The 21,057-nt window shown below is 36.4% G+C and overlaps 1 protein-coding gene across 1 annotated transcript in view; it reads right to left on the bottom strand.

Moving 5' to 3' along the window:
- The window catches only part of LOC103776700 (TBC1 domain family member 5-like), a 67,686-nt gene extending 57,184 nt beyond the window's left edge, over positions 1-10,502 (bottom strand). Inside the window, exon 1 of the mRNA XM_008944222.1 lies at positions 10,403-10,502. Coding sequence (XP_008942470.1) covers positions 10,403-10,502 — 100 coding nt within the window. The remainder of the gene's footprint in view (positions 1-10,402) is intronic.
- Positions 10,503-21,057: the final 10,555 nt, after the last annotated feature.

Consider the following 21,057-nt stretch of genomic DNA (forward strand, 5'->3'; position numbering starts at 1 on the left):
TTTTTTTTTTTTTTTAGAATACTAACAATGCTACACTTTCTCTGGCAATTAAAATCTCTTATCTTAGTCTGGCTGATAATTTTGTGGCCACCCAGGTATTATAATACAAAATGGAGCTTTGAAGACTTTTGCAAAGGAAAATTTTCTTTCATACTTCAGTAAACAATGAATCAATATCAGGTCACAGAAGTTTGGAGGTGGCCCTTTGGCTCAGTGTGTTTCTCTCTTCTATTAAGATAACATCTGTTCTGGCCACTAGTCAGCAAATCAAATTTGATGAGAATTCATCTGAGGGCAAAGTAGAAATGCCCACTAATGGATAGATTTATGTTACGTTGCTCCAACCTTTAAATGTTTCAAATGAAAAATAAACAAAATCAACAATGGTAAAATGCACCCTACTATAATGAAACTCAAACATTTTCAAATTATTGAAAAGAAACCCAACTTTCACGCATCACTCAAGAACTCTATTCCTTCAATTGCAGTTAATACTGAAACACTATACAGTTCATTTTTCCTAAGGTTAAGTCACTGATTCCATTACAAATCCAATTTCTCAGAAGAAAAGAATTATCACCACCATAAAAGCTTTATCTGGATGAAGTTTGCATCTTTTAACTTCTAGGAAGACCAAGAATAATAATTTGTAATGCGATACCAAAATTTTAGTGGAGAAATTCATCATACAGGGCTACTGCTAATATGGGTACGTGGTCCCAGTTGCACTAAACCACATAGGATTTATTCAGAAATTTGAGTGCAGTCTTCCTATCCAGGAGTTTATGTATTATTGTTTATCACTGTAGTATCTAAGCAGAAGTATTTAACTGCCAGCTGTTTGTACAGAATTAAGATATTTAACAGAAGAAAATTAGAGCAGGTTTTAAGTGGCCTTTATAGTTGATTTACATTAAATCTGATTTTTAACCTTCTCTACTTTCCATGAAGTATCAGGGACAGGTATTGCATTTACCTCAACAGAAGTGACAGGGTAAATATGAAGGACCACTGTATTCATTGCTTTGTAAGGAACATTGAGCAATGTGTTAAGACAGCTAATGCCTCCAGTACCTAACATAATGAAACAATAAAAGCATACATAGCACTTACTTTAAAAAAAAGATATCACCTTAAGAAGTTGTAGTATTTTCTACTCTTCTTAAGAAAGAAGCTGTCAATTCTGGGATACAAAATAGTGATATAAACAACCACAACTTGATAACTGTTAATAATAATCAACTTCGATAATCAACTTTGATAACTATTACATTAAGCTGCCGTAGCATTCCTTAAACTTGTGGCCAAATCATGTTTTAATAGTAACACCTATCTATATCTCTACTGAGCCGCTGTTTATGAAAGTTTATGGAATATTGTAACATATTCAAAACATCTTAACTTTGATAACATAATACTGGAAAGGTGAAGATCTATGTTTTGCAAATATACTTCTCATTTCCATTACCATAAATACCTTTAGTTGAATTTCTAAGCTGACAAGTGCTTATTTGAGTTTGTACATAAAACTTAACAAGGTTGTGTGTGCGTTCTGACATGTACCAAAGTTTGTCTTTTTGTAGTGTATTAAGCTCCTTCCCTTACAAGTGTTCTGGATCTTGAACAAATCGGGTCCACTTTCTGGCCTTGCTACAGACTTCTTTAGGAATTAAGCATATCATCTCAGCCTACTTCAAATTTGTTTGTATGAGAACATACGGTCTTGTTATTCTTCCTATGACAGTTATGAGAATTCATTTAGTAGCTTCTTTGGTTCATGACACCTTCTAACAGGACAAGGTAAGCGCAGAGATGCAAACCAAACACCACAAGCCCTGCTTCCATTTTTGAACAGATAATCCATGGAGCACAAACTGCATCAGAAGCTCGTGTGATTGTCACAAACAGTGAAAATAAATCTAATCTGCTATGTCCTTATGTGTCGTTTGTACCACAGTTGAAACATTACAATCACATGATTACTTATACAGTGATCTAAACATCCGACATGATGAAAAAGCTGAACAGGGATACTTATCAATAACTAAAAGATATTCTGTATCAGACCGAAGTGTTCAGTCTTGTCGTAGAGAGTGTCTGTTCATGTACATCCATATAAATCTCAAGCTTAAAATACTTAGAAACAAAACCCAGCAACAGTTCACTTATACAAAACAAGATTTAAACATAAGCTCACATATATGCATTTGAAACATGATTTTTCTTATCCAGTACAGTTTAGACACGGGTTGGTTTGCTATTTTGTTGACTAGGAAGAAAGACATAGAAAAGCAGAAAGGCTATGCACATTTCTCCTACTCCCCCCGTTTTAGCACTCAATTTTCTTTGGCGATAAAGGTGTTATCCTGCATACTTGGCCTTTCTTCAATTACTGTGTATATTATGAGTAAAATGAAGACCAGGACTTTTAGAAGTTGGTTATAGGCACTCTGCCTCTGTGTGGCCAAATCTTGAAGCTGAATGCTGAAATCTAAACGTGCCCAAAGTCGAGGAACTCCAAGTAACTAACCACAACCCAATACATTGTGCTAAATTACCATTTCCCTCAGACAATAAGGGTGCTCAGGCTTGTTACCTTTACAGTCAGTTGGAACCTAGTCATTAATTTCAGCAGAATCAGGTCCCTGACTTTTTCAGCATCAAAGAAACATCTTTCACAGTCATTTTTCTATTAATAATTAAAGCTGATTAGTAATAATAAGGTACCTTAACCAAATGGTAAACATTGGAGACATTTATTATCAAAGTAAGAAAAGAAAATGAAAATAACCTGCAACACTTTTGTATGTGCAATTCATCAGGAAACGTAAAAGAACAAAAACAAATGTTGGCTCATACCAGGGGTTCTTTGTCATCATTAATGTATTCAGGTTTTCACAGCTGAATTGCTGTACTTTGAAAAGATTTTCATGAAAGGAAACTCAAATTCAACGTTTAAACAAAGCTGTCAGGTTACCAAGATTCATATTTGCTTGTATGTCCAGAAAATGTTTTCTCTTTTTTAAAAAACCCTCTAGGTTAGAAGTATTATTATGCCATTTTTCTCGATTTGTAAACAACAGAAAATAAGCTTTTGTTAGGCAGCACATATTTATTTATTTGCTTTTGTGAAGCTGAAACCAGCAGTTAGAAAGATCTGTTCCAAAGCGGAGGTGAAACTACCTGGTATGGGTATTTTACTTCATTACTAGTTCTGTTCCTCAAATTGATACAAATGGCCTCCTTCTGTTTCTGTCTGTCTGCTTGCCTGATCACTGGAGCTAATTGTCAGAGCTGGGGAGATCTCCTATACCTAAACAGAAGATACGCAGTTTGTAACCTGCTTAATTTGCCTTATGTCCTGGATGGCCCTCAGTATGTTGTTCATTAAAGTATCAGCTGTTCCGGTTGTAGCAGTGGCAACCTAGGCAGAGGCCTATTTTTCTTTGTTAGAAGGCCATAAATAATATACATCTTATCAGATAATTTCTCACCACCTAGATTAAGTATGATGGTACTTTATTTCTCTCCCCTTCCACACCTTTTAGTTTTGCACATCCAAAGAGGACGAGGACGGGGTACCCAAGGAGGCTTATTCATCAATCGGAAGCCTAAAATTGAAGCTTGAAGCTCTGCAGTGTCCCTTGGCACTTAAGTGAAAGTAAGTTGAACCCTTCCCCTTTCAAAATAAGGAACTCCAGATATTTATAAATGTCCACATATATGAAAGATAGGAAAGATACCATCTGTGCTGACATATTTCTGTTATACAGAGCAACCGATTTCTAATACAATCAAATCTGTGGCAGTTAAACTCTTTCAAAATCTTTTAACATACATTTAATCTGACATATAGAGGTCTGTAACATCAGCTAACTGCACACAATTCACAGTGTGCTTTGTAAATTACAATCTTCTATATGTCAAGCCAGAAGTGAACTCAAATTATTATCCTGTAGCAATCATGCTGGCCTTAGCTAGAATTCTGATTTACTAGTCTTTTATCATACATCTACAAGTACAATCAAACTTGTGCAGTTCATTTTTTAAAAAATCAACCGAATCTGCCTTTTCCATATGTAAATGATGCAGACATTTAACATAATTTGATCATAGCCTGGAAACACTTAATATGTGAGGTGTCTATGGGTAGTAACCCTCATACTTTATTTCTGTATCAAGTCTGAGTAAAACATTCAAAGAATTATTCCATTTTTATCATTAGCTTCTGTATGATTTCTAATAGTGGGCTAATTTTAACTTACTGTTAATTACATTTACAGAAGTCATAAAAAGATTATTCTGTTTCAATTTTGTTGTTTGGTAGGTTACAATAGTTAATATGAAAATTTCTGCTTGGTATTTTAAGTTCCTTTAAGCATGCAAAATTTAGTTTAAAACCTTTTTTTTTTTTCGTTTAACTTGGGTCAGATCCTTTTATACCATATCCACTATACTGCAGGTATACTAGGAAGCGAGATGAGAGTCAGCTAGTTGAGCTTTAACTTGTAATTGGGAAAAGCTAGGAAAAGACACACTGATATCAGCTTTTCCCAAAGTAGGGTCACAGAGCTTCTTCAGAAGAGTGATATGAGACTGACAGGTGATTTATGTCACTATTGAGGCTGGGCTGTATCTGGAATGAACTGGAAGCTCCCAGTTGAGATGACTGAACTTAGGCAGTGTGCCCAATGTCATTAGTGAGAATGGTCTTATTTTCATAGATTTATTTAGAGTACAACTTACAAAATGAACATTTTAGATATCTTAGATCAACAGACATTGCTGTACAAAAGGTCTTCTCTAATATCTGCCTTATCAACCACTGAAGGCAATTTCCCTACATGATATTTGTGCTGGTTCCCTATGCCACAGTATAATCTCCAAGCTGGAATTAATGAATGTGCAACTCATGTGATCTTGCCACAAAACCTGGAGGTGTCAATTCCAGAGAGGAAAATCCAACTCTGGAAGCCAGCATTGGCCAGAACTCACAAGACTGTGTCAGCTACTCACATTCACTTCCACAACTGAAGTAATTTAAAACAATTCTGCAGTTCCTAAATACAAATTTGCAGCAAGGCACTGAAACCAAAGGGCCCACAACTGGCAATTTTCTAAGGGTATGTCAACACCTATACAAATACAGTCTTTAAAGGAAAAAAAATGTGCTGCAGGCTGGCTATTTCCAATAACTTTATATTACATAGATGTATTTTTAAACATGCATAACATCTCTGTTGACTGATCTCTTAATAAGAACGTATTTCTATTACAGTAAGGAGAAGAGAAAATGAAGAGTTGTAAGGAAGGAGCTAGTGACAGCCTGAGTTAGTTCAAGACATACTGTGTTGTTCCAATAGCCTTTGTCACTACACTCCTGTTGTTGTTCAATTAAAAGCCACCTAAACACTAGTAGTTATTAATAAATGAATATTGAAATGCCTGTTATGCTAGCATATGGTGTTTGAAGACATGAAAACCATTCTTGCTTTTATTCATCCAATACAAAGCGAACCAGACTGAAGGCAGCTCTTTCTCCTCTACCATACCTGTGCCATTAATGGAAAAGCCAAGGCCAGAAGGAGAAGCTCAAGGGTTTTGAATAAGGATCACTAGCAACAGCTACATTGGTGGGGCACACTGAAGCTCTCTGCCTGAAGGGTAAAACTCGCCAGTGAAAGACAGAGGACATTCTCAGGGCCCGATGCAAATGGCAGCATGAAATCCCAAAGGCATGAAGAACAATCACAACCTGCAGCATCTTCTGTTCCAATATACTGCAGAGAGGTTCTCTGTTCCAATCTTGTCTTTTTAATGAAAACACAAAGTAGCATGCATATTTAAAAAGACTCTAAAAAATACAATGCTGTATTTCATGTACACGTCCCTCCCCGGAGAGAAGATGGAAGAACACACATTACATAACACACATGATGTCATACAATACACTACTGAAAAATATTTGATGAGAAAGTAGTAAGGTTTCAATTCCTCACTACAGCTGCATTCTCAATGGCTTCTACCTAGGAATATTTTTCATCACAACCTTGAGAATCAGGGGGGATGCAATGGTTGCTTAAGTATTAGGTGGGCAGCTGCTCTACCTCAATGGGATTAATTTCAGTCACACACTCCAGTAGTTATCTTTGCCCTTCCAGCTACATCAGCCTACTCTGTCCCCACCACCGACTGTGGCCTTTAGACATGAAATATACCCCCCTCCCAACTCCAAATCCAAAACACCCAGACCCATTAAAGGTTGCCCCTTTTCTTCTGTTAAGAACAAAGAACACATTACATTTTTCTGTGTGAAGTATGCTATTAAGTAATAGCTTGTTCACTAATTAAAGCAAATGTAATTCTGAGAACACACTGACATTGTTAAAGTAAATTACCCAATTCGTTAATAGTTTCATTTCAAGTGACCTTAATTGTATTAATTGTGATATTGAGCAAATTAAATTGAAGAGTATTAACTGCATTGTTCCAGTCTGTCCTTAGAGGATCAACTTTCTCATTACATCAATGAAATGGGAATACTACCTACTATGCTCTTCAAAAGGTGTGTCAGAATGTGAACACTGTAACTTAGATAAAATTTGCAGCAGCTCAGAAACAGTTAACCTAGTTATCCCACTGCAATGTAACATAATCCTCAAGCATCTGAAATGAACTAGTTTGTCAGATGCAATACAAAGGGAGGAGCTAGAAGCACAAAGTTTCTGAAATTTCATATATTCAGGGTTTCTAAAGTCTCTGCTGGAGACAAAAAAAAGGGTAAGATTCATCAGTTTCTCTGATAATGTTCCCTATTTCAGGGGGAAATAAATTTTTTATTTAATAAAAAATATTGTTAGAATAAAATGAACATTATGATGAGGATTCTTAGAGCAGAAAATGTAGCAAGATACCATCAACTTACTATAGTCAAAATCAAACATTACAATGCACAGATACATGCATGTAAATTAAAATACCAAAATACATAGTCCAAAAATAAAATTTCTTTAAAAGAAATAAAATGTTCCATTTGAAGTATCAGATTGCAAAAGTGAGAATCCCTGCCAGATTTCTTACCATTAAAAATGCTATTTAAAAATCATATGATTGTCTATCATTGTATAATGCAATGCACATTTTTCTATCTTGGAAAAAAAAATCAGATACCAGGCCAACATGGGCCATATCAACCATCAGAAAAATACTAAAATACTATTTTACCTGCTTTTAAAAAAAAAACATTTTAAAAGGACAGAAAAAAGACCTTGACTGTCAACTAGTTAACAGCCTATCCTGATTTTTTTTAACTTGCAAAAGAGCACATTCTCATGACTCAGCATAATTCAAGAGTCAAAGTTCCTTGGTTACACAAAATTTGGAGTGCTACGAATGCCCAGATCTTTCTCCAAATGATCTCATCTGTAATGCTCTACTTCTACTTCTTCGGCTAGGTAATTGTCTCCTGCCTAGCATTTGCAACATTAATCCTCACAGCTGTTTCTAGTGAACCACGTCTTATTCTTCTCAGGCCACTTCTCCAATATCTCAAGAATACTTTGAATGTTACGTCTGCCCTCCATTGCGCGAGCAGTCCTGTCCCAAATAAACCATGGTTTCTCTCTATACCTTCACTGAAATTTTAATGAATGCACTGAGTGCCACTAGACTAATCAACATATTCCTGGAATCCTATCCAATATATCCTTCCAAGTTGACAGCACATGAACAAAAAATATTCTATGCATGCAACTTTCCAACCAGCTATACTTAACAGCAACCCATGTATTTCTGAGATTTCCTTCGTTTTATGAAAATGGCTTGTGAGATAATTTCAAAACTCCAGCTGGACGTGACATCTCCTGGTTCTCCATCAAGTTTTGCTATCAGTTGCACATACTAAAAATACAATACTTCATGTAGATTAACAAATCTGACTAGCTCTGTGATGAAATATTTATATTTATATATATATTTATATCTATTTTTCCTTATCCGTGATATGCTTTATCACCTCAACTCATTGAAGACTTCCACCACTTTGACCCCAAGGTAATACTTTTAAACATTCAGCATAGCTTCAAAAAACAGTTCAGATGTCCTGTATTTCGCAATATTGCATAGAACACCTCCCGAGCAATGGACCACCCCTACTCCGTACTTCTGTGATACATGATACAGAAGACTTTATGATACAGATTTTCACCAAGCTAATTCCATATCATGCCTGAAACCTGAGGCCAAGATGAAAAAACTTGTCTTTAAATACTTTTGTGAAGACAAATGGAGACAGACTGCACAGACAGGAACAACTGTATACTTTGATGCCCATCTAAGCATATGCTTTATTTAAAATGAAATAGTAAAACTTCAAAAACTTATTTTGGATATATAAAGTTTCAAATTAAAATGCAGTAAGTGTTTCACAGGAAAAAAGAAAAAACAAATGAAGATGAAATGGATGCTTTATATAAAATATTTACATAGATAGAACATAAAAAATGTGCCATAGTTGGTAACCTTTATGACTTGGGGAACCATGTATTTACATATCTTTATCTTCGCATGTGCGTATGTGTGTGTTGTGTATATATTTTTAACAGTTGACAGCTGTTTTAGAGCATACAGAGATGCCAAGCTGAATGAGGGTCTTGATTACTTCAAGATTAGCTATCTAAAGTTTCTATTCATTTTAAGTGTTGTTAGTGCGAAGAGTCATTAGTCACTTCCTTGTCTCATAGAACATCAGCATACATTTACATTGTTAATGAACATTTGGGGTAAATGAATTAATGGCACTTTTAAACATCAATTCAATACTAATAACTTTGTATGTCATAGAAATGTTAAGGTTGGGATAAAAATGAGAAACCTTTTTAGTCAAGGTAACTAATTGCTTCTGGGCACAATAAAGGGGAAAACTGATTTACAGTGGTTTTTTAACAGGGTAAAAACCTTGGGTTTTCTTGAAACGGAGGTGAAAGAATTACCACTATTTTTTTAAGGAGAAAAAAATCAGAAGAAAAGGCTTATATTCTTCTTGATTGGAATAGAGTACAAGTAAGATATATTTTCTCTGTAAAACAGTTATTATTTTAGGTCATTGTGAAAGATGATTTTCAAGTTTCTAAAAATATGTACAAAAATGCATTTAGTTTATCAAACTAAAATGGCCTCATATTGTTAAGATGTCAAATATAATAGAGTAGGAACACTGACCTAGAAAAACTATTTCATGTAATCGTCAGGTTTTAAAATACCTCCCTCTAGATGCTCATTCTCATTTTCTAATACTGAAAAAGCTCTACAAACCAATGAAAAAAGAATGAAAAAAAAATTAGCTCAGAGGGTCAATGAAGTTTTACCAATATACTTTAAAGCAAAACATCAGCTTCTTACAAACTTAGGTAATAAACTTGGCTAAGCAAAACTTAACATAGCTTTTTTAAAAAGCACTAGTAAACAGAGGATTGATAGATACACCCACACAGAGTAGTTGATCTGGATGAGGGACTTAGGAAATGTGACAAAGTTGTTTCAACTCTGTAATTTAAAATAAATTTTTTATTTTGCCCTCCTGGTACATGTGTTCAATGACTGGAAAATTACAGGTAGTTAAGGTGCCACTGTGTATTACGGAGTATTTGAGGAATGTTTTCATGACAAGGACGAGCTTTCTCGTTAAGCTTATCACTTTCTTCGAACCAACTATACTGTCACTACTAGCAAATAAGTAGAAGAGACAAGCAACACAGACATGCACTGCATTATGCAGGCAGTTTGGTCTCACTGTTCATTAGAGTCTTCCAAATACTGCATTTAATTAATTCACTTTAGGTTACATAGTAATTTCTACCTCTAGAGTCTGTTCATTCTATCTCAGCTTGCAGTTTGGTTTCGTTTTGTGGTTTTTTTTTTTTTTTTTTTCCCCCCAAATAAGAAGATAGGTGCCGAGTAAAACAAAAATACCCAGAAAATCAGTCTTTTCATTTGCATAATCTCATCCAAAATAACATACTGAACTTTACTGCACAATTAAAAGGGAAATCAGAAAAAAATCCCTACAACGAAAGCAGTCCAAGAGGCCATGCTTGAGAACGTAACATATAGCCATGCTGTATTTCAAAATTCTTATGCCAAAGTCAGTATTTGGGTTATGATTAAAAAAGGATGACAGTGCATTAAAAATTTGGCTAACGTTTCTGCCTGTAATTGAAAGTTGACTTTTTTCCTGGTTTTCATTACTGTCAGAGTGTTCTCCATATACTCTGTGAAAGGCTCTTTAAGTTCCCCTGTTCAACTTCATTGAGAGAACTGAATTACAACAGCTACAGTTATCATGACACACTTATATAAGGTTTCTAGCTATAAAGTCAAAAAAGTACAGAAGTACAAAACTCACCTTCCCCTGGCTTGTTCAAATAACTCTGTAAGGGATCAACACCTATTTCTTGTTCCTCTGTTTGCAACGGGTGACTGGTTTCAGACACAGAATGATACATGTTGGCAATAATAAAGTCCAGCTGGAGGCTATTTATCTGGAGAAAAAAAAAGACAGGGAAGCAAACACTTCAGTGTTTCTTTAGGTATTTTGCTATCCCACAAGTCAATAACAAAAATGCTTAAAACCTTCCCTTATTTTTCATGCACATAATCACCAATAGATGTCTAATAGCAGAGCAACAGTGTTTCCATTCAAATGTTTTCTTATTTGAAGTCCAAAAGAATTGTAACAATACCTCCAACTATCACACTGTAAGTAAAAGTTCAACTGTGGTTTTGACAGACTGCAAAGTTGGGCAAGAGCCACTTTCCTTCCTTTTTCTAGCTTCCCCAACTCATCTTTTAGTCTGATTCCAGGGAGAACTGACGCTAGTCCTTGGGGATGATGAAGGTTATAGAGCAAAGCTGAGGTGAAACCCATCATTATTACTTTCAAGACCTCTTATCCTAGAAAAACTTCCCACTGCTTTTTCAGAAATCATAGGTCAAATATAAGGTAACAGAGAGTGGGATGCAAACACATGCAAAAAGCGATAACTAGAACTGACTGCTGTGTTGGCTGAATTAGGTTTTATCAAGATTTATTAAATTAATAAATTCCTAGAAAGATGGTGTTGTAAAGAAGCATTTGAAGAAACATAATCAGCTAGCTACTGAACATTTACAACAAAGTTCTTCCAAAAAACAAAGGGAAAAAGGGGAGAAAGCACATTACTGAAACCTCAAGGAAGCAGGGGACGTGGGTTCATCATCACAGGCTGCTGAATGGCATTCACATCACTAAGAACTATGTTAGAAGTTCATGTGAAGAGTGCTAGAAGCTAATATTTGTTGCAAGGAATAAGAGGATGCCAATAAAAGGATGACAAGCAGATGGTGTTATGGTCAGAGCAGTAAGAAGGAAAACGACCTTTCCAGTGCATTAACAGTGCAAGAGTACATTTGTCAGGACTGTATTTTGGTCACTGAACAGCAATTTATTAACAGGTTAAAAGAGATGTAGCTAACTTGCAACATGAAAGAACCATGCCAGCCAAATAGGTTTGATTTGCCCAAGAACACTAAGTATCTACCTGCGACTGCCATCTGAGTTTTAAATATCACCTACTGTAACTGCTTAGTTTACATGTATCTTAACCTTTTAACTCCAAGAAAACGATATATTAAAAGAAATAGACAAACACAAAGAGCAACAGAGTGGAATAGAACAGAATAGACCTACACTTCCAAGGACTAGTCTATTATCAATTCAGAAATCACTAATTATGCTTTTTCTTTGGTTCTTACATGGCATAGCATTGACCATATACGCTTTATGCCTTCAGTTTATTGGCAAAAATGAAAGGGGACCGGGATTCTTAAGACCCTTCTAGTTTTATATACTATCCATCTGCTTGATTTTCCTACTAAGATGTGAAAAAAACTCAAACTAAATAAAAAAGAAAGCTAGCTGGGCCACTGCTTCTTCAAACCAAGGCACCCAGACAGCTTCTGAAATATGCTCTCTCAGTTGTGTTCCCTGAGCGGTTTGTCCTTTATTTGTTCTAATACCTGTGTTAGCATGGTGCTGAAATGATCTCACCATCATCTCCCACTGCTTTTTAGCTAGAGAACATCTGAAGCTCTTGGAAACAAGCAGCCTGGAACTGAGGGAACATAGGACTGCTCACTTTTGCCACGGTACACCATTATGTCAAATCATTACAATCTTAGAATCATATGATAAAACACAACATTAAAACAGAATTGCCATCAACAACTCTTTGTACTATCTCAACAAAATGTATTATGAATGCAAATATGTATCATGACTTTCCTATGTAATTTATGAACCATAATCATGAAAAATGCATGAATGGTAACTTGGAGAAAACATTTATAAACTTGCTAGTCACTTAAATAACATTTTAATGTTTACATGCAGTCTTATGGCTACATAATATAAGGAGATGTTTATAAACACCTATATCTTAAATAAATAAAAAATATATATAAATAACCTGAAAGAATTTAGTTAAATACAAAAAAACAACTTTGCAGAAAGAGATGTTTACCAATTTCTCTTGCAGGATTTTTAGTTGCTCATCTTGTCCGCTTTTCTATGCCTTTGTAATTACCTTTCTACTGATCTGTTGATTTTGTCTTCACAAAAATTACAAGCTTATTTTGAACTGTGCTACCAGAATTGTAACTTTTTAATTTTATGGTCCTTCAGACATTGCTACACCATATAAAGCACAAACCCAAGTGCCTTTCAAACTGAGAATCGGGCACAAAATGACCTTATCAGCCTTTGTGGTTTTAGCAGCCACCAATTAAGACACGATATACTTCAGACTTACTTTGTCTTACATCCATAACACAGTATGAAGTTAGCTCTAGTAAGTTTGTTCCATATTCTTCTGTATCCACCTTCTCTTTTTTAAAACACTCCCCAAATGCCATGCCTTTACAACATGTTAGAGCCATAATTTACTTTACAGGCAGCTAGAGTAGTTTCAAACAGCTGAACAGATTCACTTTTGATACTTGTGCAGTGATTTAATCAGTTACTTCTGTTTCTTTACAGATACGTTTGATTAGCGTTAAAAAAATATCACTACCTATTAGTCTTGTTACTCCTTAGTCCAAGCAATTTTCTCTACAGTTTTATACCTAAAGTTCTTTTCAGCTCTTCTAGCAAAGAGCACTATTAAAAAATTATGATTATACTTGACATCTTACTCTGAGAGAGATTAATTCTTTACAGGTTTGTAGTTGATTTGTAATGGCCTACAACATATTGTTCATATTAAATAAGATGCAATTTAAAAACATTCTCAATGTGAAACAATAAAAATGTTATAAAAGTCTGAAATTCAGTTACTAGATTACAAGACTCGATTCTGGCTATCTATTTAAATTCCAACATCTCAGTTAAAGCTAAAATTGACCTTTTACCTTTTTCTACTTTTTTTTTTTTCCTCCAAAGACAAAAGGGCAAAAAACTTGAAGACCAGGCATCTTTCCCAGCACTGAGAGTTCAACTATTCTTTAATATACATGAAAAAAAATAATTAATGCTGCATATGAAACATTCATCCAGTTAGGGGAATGAAAAGAGACAGTAATCCACCCATGAGCCCAAGGAAGACAGGCTTATGACCTCTTTGTCTGGCTACTCTCTTGAAGTATGAGAGCAGGCAGAGCCTGACATGCCACCGAGGACAGCATCACAAGTCTGCTCCTCACCAATCAAAACATGTGGGGTGAATCCAGTCTGCTTTCCAGTGAAGGCAGCTTGTCAGTACATCTATGATCCCTCAGCCCCATTTCTCAAAGGAGACCAAAAACTCCTTGAAAGATAGACTTACGTACTCCAACAGAGAAGTCCACTGGGTATTAAAGAGACTCCATAGAGATACTTGCTTATAGCACATCATCCTCTCTCCCCAGGACCTCCTTCATATTCCATAGGTAATGAAATACCAGCCTGGTTCCATTAGGAAAAGCTAAACTGAGGTTTATTAACATCTACTTTACTAATATGCTCTTCACACACAGCAGCAATCAACTACTTGTGTTAAACAGATTGATTTAACATACCTATTCTAATTCAGAGAACTTCCCTTATTCTCACTGAGTATGTAGTGTTGAAGTCTGCTGTTTCTTTTTCAGAATGAGGTTTATAAAGCTGAGAGTTTAGAAGTTTTCTTTCGCTTCTGTATTGGCTGCTCTGACACATGATTTCTACCACTTCTTGCCATAAATTAGTCTAACTTACAGAGTCATGCCTTCATCAGCATTGCCATTCTTCCTCTATACAAACCTGTGAGTTTGGAATACTTGAACAAATAACTTTTAAAACATTCAAAATGAAAATCACTTCTTCACCAGACTATCAGTGGCAACAGCCTCAACTCAGCTGTACTTCACTTCACTTGTGCATCAATATGCACAAACTGTATCTATCTAGCTAGAAACACAGGAAAAATACAAAAGTCTAAGTTATCATTAACTATCATTAGCTGCACTGCCAATGAAGCACCAGTCGCATCTGGACTGAACCAGGGCAAAACACAGTATACTGCAAGAACCAGAACCGTACAAAACAGCACAGTCACTGGTAATAAGATTATAATAAATGTTCACATAATAAACCAACCATGAGTGTTCAGTTAGAAGATGGAAAGTTCAAAATATAACCTAATTTCATCGAGTTTTTAGCAGTAAGACTATTCACTACCATGAGAACAAGTGGCAAGAGTACTCTAATCTCAAAAATTTTGATAAAGTTAAAAATCAGTAGTTCATAAACAAAACATAACAGGGTTGAACATGAATATCGTACCTTGTTTCAAGTCATAAGCCATTAATTTATGTCTTCACTTGCACCAGATATTGAATACTAATGTTCAGTACTCAAAGGAGAAGGTAATGGATAACAAGCATTGTTTCAAAAATAGTTACTAAACTCTTTCAACTAAAAAAACCCTAAAATCACCTCATCTAAAATGTGTTTATATAGACTTATAAGAATTATTTATTCAAACTACAAAACATACCAAAACACATAAAAATTAATGTTTAAGATGTGATGAGTATTCATATTATTTGGGCAAAACTAGAAAATATAAGTCTCACAAAGGTTATTTTGTAGGTGTAACTGAGTAGTTGAAAAAGAATTAGGCAAATTTCAGCTTTTACAGCATCTGTTCTTCCTGTCCCCTGGTGATGGAGTGAAAGAAGAGGAACTGTAGGCCTGAGGAGACCAGGGCAGAACTGCACACACTGCAGCACTTGCCCCACTCCTGCTCTCTGATATCCTCTTACCCCAAAACAATCACCAAAAAGCAAAACATTTTACATTTGATGACAGGAAAAACAGAATCCACTACCTTCAAGGAAGAAGCTGAACCATGCTGTTTCATCTTGGATACACTAAAAACAAAAATCAGTACCAGCAAGGCTACTGGAATATGACATTTCTGAAAACTACCGAAGCGTACCAAAGTATCTGAATAATACTTTGCATTCATTCTATCAGAATGTATCAACCACTCTCCCCAAATTATCTTTGGGCCTTTATTTCATGCCATATAGCAAAGTTTACCATTTTAATTACTTAAATTGATGACAAGTAGAGGAAATACTTGTTTAGCTAAGTGATAAATTAGCTGCCCTGTGAAGACAAATTGATTAAAATGACCTGACTAAAAGCAAATGTCTGATGTGGTAATGGTCTTATGCATGTTTTGTTAAGTTTGACAGCATTATGTTATGAGGGTTCACAACTTTGCCCCTCATTTGCACCTTATGAAGTAATCAAGCATGTCGGCACACAGAAGTGAGGATTTTCCAGAATGTGAAAACATTTTCAAGTAGGTAAGGAATTAAGTATTAGGAGAATAAACATGCATTGTGTTTATCTAAAGCAAGTACAGGTGACTTGCAAATAATCTAGAAATGGTTCCAGAGCCTGGGTTTTGCTTCACTGGCCAAATCTCCCAGGCCTTAGATTATTCCTCCTTAAAATGAGAAAAGAAAAAAAAACCAGTCTTGCTTTCTCTGACCAGAGGGCTGAGGAGAGAATCCTTGAGCATGAACTTTATAAAATAAGGACCATTTAGTATGTTTCAAGCTGGTTACTTTTTACTAAGACACTAACTAACAGGCATTTTTGTAAATTTTGTTCCAGCCTCTGCTTTATTCTTTGTCTTGGGAGTGATTTTTACTCAGGTTACATGGACCACTTATCTCATAGCACTGAGCTCTTCAGCTGTCCATCACCTGAGCCCTTTAATACCACCATCTCCATTTAAATGCAGAAGATACCAGTTCAGGTGCCTCCAAAAAGAATAACCAGACAAACCTACACCAAACCAAACACACACCCCCTGCTGCCATTTAAACCTAGCTAAGGTTTCTACACAGCCAGTTCCACGGTTTGCCACCACCCACTGAAGAAACATGCCTTAAAAAGAACACTGACTAACTCAGAAAAAAACTGTACAATTTGACAAACTTTGGATAGCATAAAGCAAGTCTGTTATCTCTTATAAAATGTATCAGATTATGCATCATTAAAATAGAATGATGCAAACATAAAAATAGACTGACATGGTAGAGCAGATGAACGTTAACATCAGCTGGGGTCCAGAACAAAACAAACAAGATCACGCCGCTGATGGACAGGTTAACAGTCAGTGAGTCTGATGATCATGAAATGCAATTAATTTTGTCCATTTAATAACATTTCCTGCATTTTAACTTCTGCCTGTCTGATCTTTAATACAAAGCCAGAGTAACATTGGACTTTAAATAAGTTAATTAAGTATTAAAATCAATCATGTGAAAGTCTTAATATTTTATATTGTTAGATTGTATATCAAAGTGGTTATATTATTTATTTACTCCAAACCTTTCCAGAATACTTCATGTGGCAACAGGGGGTCTGTATCTCACAAGATAAATGCATTTACAATGCCAAATAAATTATATATAAAAGCATTTGTCTTAATACATGTCATTCAATATTAAATATCACCCATTGGTACCGCCCTGAAACCCTAATCCATTTTTACCAACTGCACATTTGTATTATTCAAATGTTGTCTATTAAATAGTTTTCTCAAGAGCCACAGTAAAGGAATACATACCTAAGAACAATTATCATAGGAGTTTTAAAGCACTGTCTACAAATTTAACCCTACAACTTTCATGTCTTACCAGTACTTAAACATGCAAAGTATAAATTCAGTAGTGAATTAAAATGTCAGGGATAAGAAACAACACAAATAGCCTGGGACCATGACAATGTATTCTCTTGGTAATTCACATGATAGTTGAAAACTTTAGAAGTTAAGAAAGAAAAAAAAAAACAACAACTTTATCCTAAGTAAACACTTTATATTCTGTTACTCTAGAAAGTCTTCCACATACTTGTTATGAGGAGGAAACCAGTTCAAGCAGCTGCTAGCTTACAGTTTTCTTGAGGTTACATGATCCTGTAAGGCACACTGCTCTGACTAAGGAAGAAAAACCTGAATAAAGCAGAGAATCAAAATCCTTATGTAATATGTTGACCACTATATTCAATATCCATAGCCCACATCAACCTTGTCAACATTTCCCAAGGTCTAATGCTATGAATAGTGACATCTGATATTTATGGTGAAACGATGTCTGTCTCTCTTCTGCATCGAAAATGGTGACAATGATAGTATAAACATCATCAACCACCTTAAATTCCCAGTACTACAGTTATGTGTCCAGTATGGCCTCATTAAAAAAAAAAAAATTAAAAATCAATGAATTGGTGAGACAATAGCCAAAGTCAGTCCCAATTTCACAGTCTGAATTTCCTATTAAAAACAAAATCCACAATCCTAGCACAAAACCATACATATCTTTAATGCAGGCTTGTATGACAGCTCCACAATGAGGCTGATAAGAGAACACAGCTTTGTTCTAACTTTGATTTCAAACAAGAGATACCTAAAAAGATCCAAACTCAACAGCTAAACATAGCCCATGTCCCGAACACTCCTCCCATCCCCAAGATCTAGTATTTAGCAGAAGATGTGAAAATGTTATATTGCTCTGTTCTCACCATACTTCATTCCAACAAAAGACTCCATGCAGAGGTGAAGGGGAGATGGCATGGCAGGGTTTGGATCCTCTGTTTGGAGAACATCATGATCTCACACGTGATCAAAATGATAACTTAACTGGCATAACAAGTAAGATTTGAGTAAATAAATCACATTGCTGTCATTACTGAATGTTAGCCAAAAGAGTGACATAGACATTATCTATACTTACTCTGAAATTGAAAAGATATGATAGGGTGAAAATCAAAATAAAAGACAGAAGGGAAGAAGACTACAAAACTAGTAGAAACCATATGTTGTAAAAGGAATCTAGCTGGACACTGGCTGTCCAGTAAGATTTTGGAATACACTGGTGAAAGGGAAACTTTATGTAATTGGTTTGTATTTTGTGTTAAAGTAGGGGGAGACAATGCAGACATGTCAGTCACTGGGTTAAACTGAGCTAGATTCTGAGCCACAAGTACAAACTGGCTCAAAATAGCAAGATGAAAAGTTCAAATGAAAGTGATCTTAGCAGGACAAAGTTCCTGATTCTCAGGAAAAGAAGAAGATGAAAAACCATTATAATAAAAGGAACAAGATTTCAACAAAGCAAGTTTCAATTTTTAGGGAAGAAACAAGAATAGAAGCAGGAATTCAGGTAGGTTGGGCCAGCGCTTTAGGAGTGCTCTCATATTATGTGTAGGCTATCCTGATGCAGAGGAAGGATAGAAAAGGAAATGACATGAATTTGGCAAAACTGCAAACTTCAATGAATCAAAGCGTAAGGAGGAAGCACACAAAGTAAAAATCAGGTTATATAATCCAGGTTTAGTATAAATAAGCACATAGGAGCAAATCAGAAAGACAAAGGACAAATGAGATGCAATTAACAAGGAAGGAACACCAGGAATAAAAAGAGAACATTACTTATCATGCAAGGATACACATATGCACACATAAGTAGGTAGAAGAGAACAATAAAAAGATTTTATCTGCTACTTCAGAGAATCACTGAATGATGGGGGCTGGAAGGGACCTTTTATCTAGTCAAACCCCCCCTGTCAAAGCAGGTTAACCTAAGGCAGTTTACACAGGAACACGTCTAGGTGGGTTTTGAAAGTCTCCAGAGGAGACTTTCAAAACCTCTCTGGGCAGCCTGTTCAGTGCTCTGTCATCCTCACAGTACAGAAGTTGTTCCTGATATGGAGGCTGAACTTTCCGTGTTCCAGTTTGTGCCCATTGCCCCATGTCCTGTTTCTGGGCACCACTGAAAAGAAACTGGCCCCATTCTCTTGACACCCACCCTTCAGATATTTATAAGCATTGATAGGATCCCCTCTCAGCCTTCTCTTGTCCAGGTTAAATAGCCTCAGGTCTCTCAGCCTTTTCTCATAATAGATATGCTCCAGTCCCTTAATCATCCTCACAGCTTTCTGTTGGACTTTCTTGAGTAGTTCCCTGACTCCCTTGGACTGGAGAGCCCAGAACTGGATACAGTACTCCAGACATGGCCTCGGCAGGGCAGAGTAGAGGGAAGGAGAACCTTCTTCGACCTGGTGGTCACATTCTTCTTAATGCATCCCAGGATACCTTCTTGGCCATAAGGGCACATTGCTGTCTTATGGTGAACTGGTTGCCCACCAGGATTCCAAGGTGCTTTTCCATGCAGCTGCTTTCCACTAGGTCAACACCTATGTGTACCCTAATGTGTACTGGACAATAGTGCATGGGGTCATTCTTTCCCAGGTGCAGGACTCTACACTTATGTAAAGGAGCAGGAGAGTTATCAAAGATGACAAGGGAGGTGATGTGTTTTCTCCTTCACTCTCTCCTAAGATTCAGTTGCAAATCAGATGGCTCACAGACACAGCACCATTTAACCAATATGTGGGTTAGCTCATAGAAAGATTAGAGAACTAGGTAGAGCAGACAGTTTGAAACCATTACATAAAACTCAGTTTAAGGTAATTTCATGGAGTAGTTCTGACTTAATTGATACTGTTGTCAAAGCAGGTAGTCCCATCTGCCTCCTCCTCCTCCTGACTGATCATTGTTACTCCTGTGCCACTTGCCCACTAGTGGCACAAGCACCTACATGGAACCAGGTCAGTCAACTCATTTGGGCTGAAGTTATCCTGCCAAAAGAGTGAATTTTAACCAAGATCAGTTAAGACCTTGAACTTAAAATAGTCAAGTACAAAACAATAAGATGAAGAGCAGCCAGCTATGAAGAAGTTGTGATGGAAAGAATTTGGGCAAGTGGATCATAATTTGAAAGTGAGTCAACAATATCATATTACTCCAAAATAGCCAAAACAAGTTGATAAAAGTAAGAACTGTAAATTTCCTCCCACTACTTGGTTATGGTAAGGCCTGAGCCACAATCATCGTAGAATCATAGAATGTCTGGGTTGGAAGGGAGCTCCAAAGGTCATCTAGTCCAACCCCCCTGCAATAAACAGGGACATCTCCAACTAGATCAAGCTACTCAGACCTTCCTCTAGCCTGATCTTGAATGTCTCCAGGGATGGGGCCTCCACCACCTGTCTGGGCAACCTATTCCAGTGGTCTGTCACCCTCATACTGAAGAACTTTTTCCTAATGTCTAACCTGAATCTACCCTTTTCTAGCTTAAAGCCATTACCCCTTGTCCAGTCACTACAAACCCTTGTGAATAGTCCCTCCCCTGCTTTCTTGTAGGCCCCTCTCAGGTACTGGAAGGTTATTATAAGGTCCCCCCAGACCCTCCTCTTCTCCAGGCTGAACAACCCCAGCTCCCTCAGCCTGTCCTCACAGGAGAGCTGCACCAGCCCTTCAATAATTTCTGTGGCTCTGGATACACTCCAACAGCTCCACGTCCTTCTTGTGCTGGGGGCTCCAGAGCTGGACACAGGACTCCAGGTGAGGTCTCACCAGGGCAGAGTACAGGGGATAGTGTATTCATACACAATAGTGTATCCCCCTTTAGACAAATAGCACA

Source organism: Merops nubicus, unplaced genomic scaffold (genome assembly GCF_000691845.1).
Source record: "Merops nubicus isolate BGI_N331 unplaced genomic scaffold, ASM69184v1 scaffold4477, whole genome shotgun sequence".
Classification (NCBI taxonomy): Eukaryota; Metazoa; Chordata; class Aves; order Coraciiformes; family Meropidae; genus Merops; species Merops nubicus.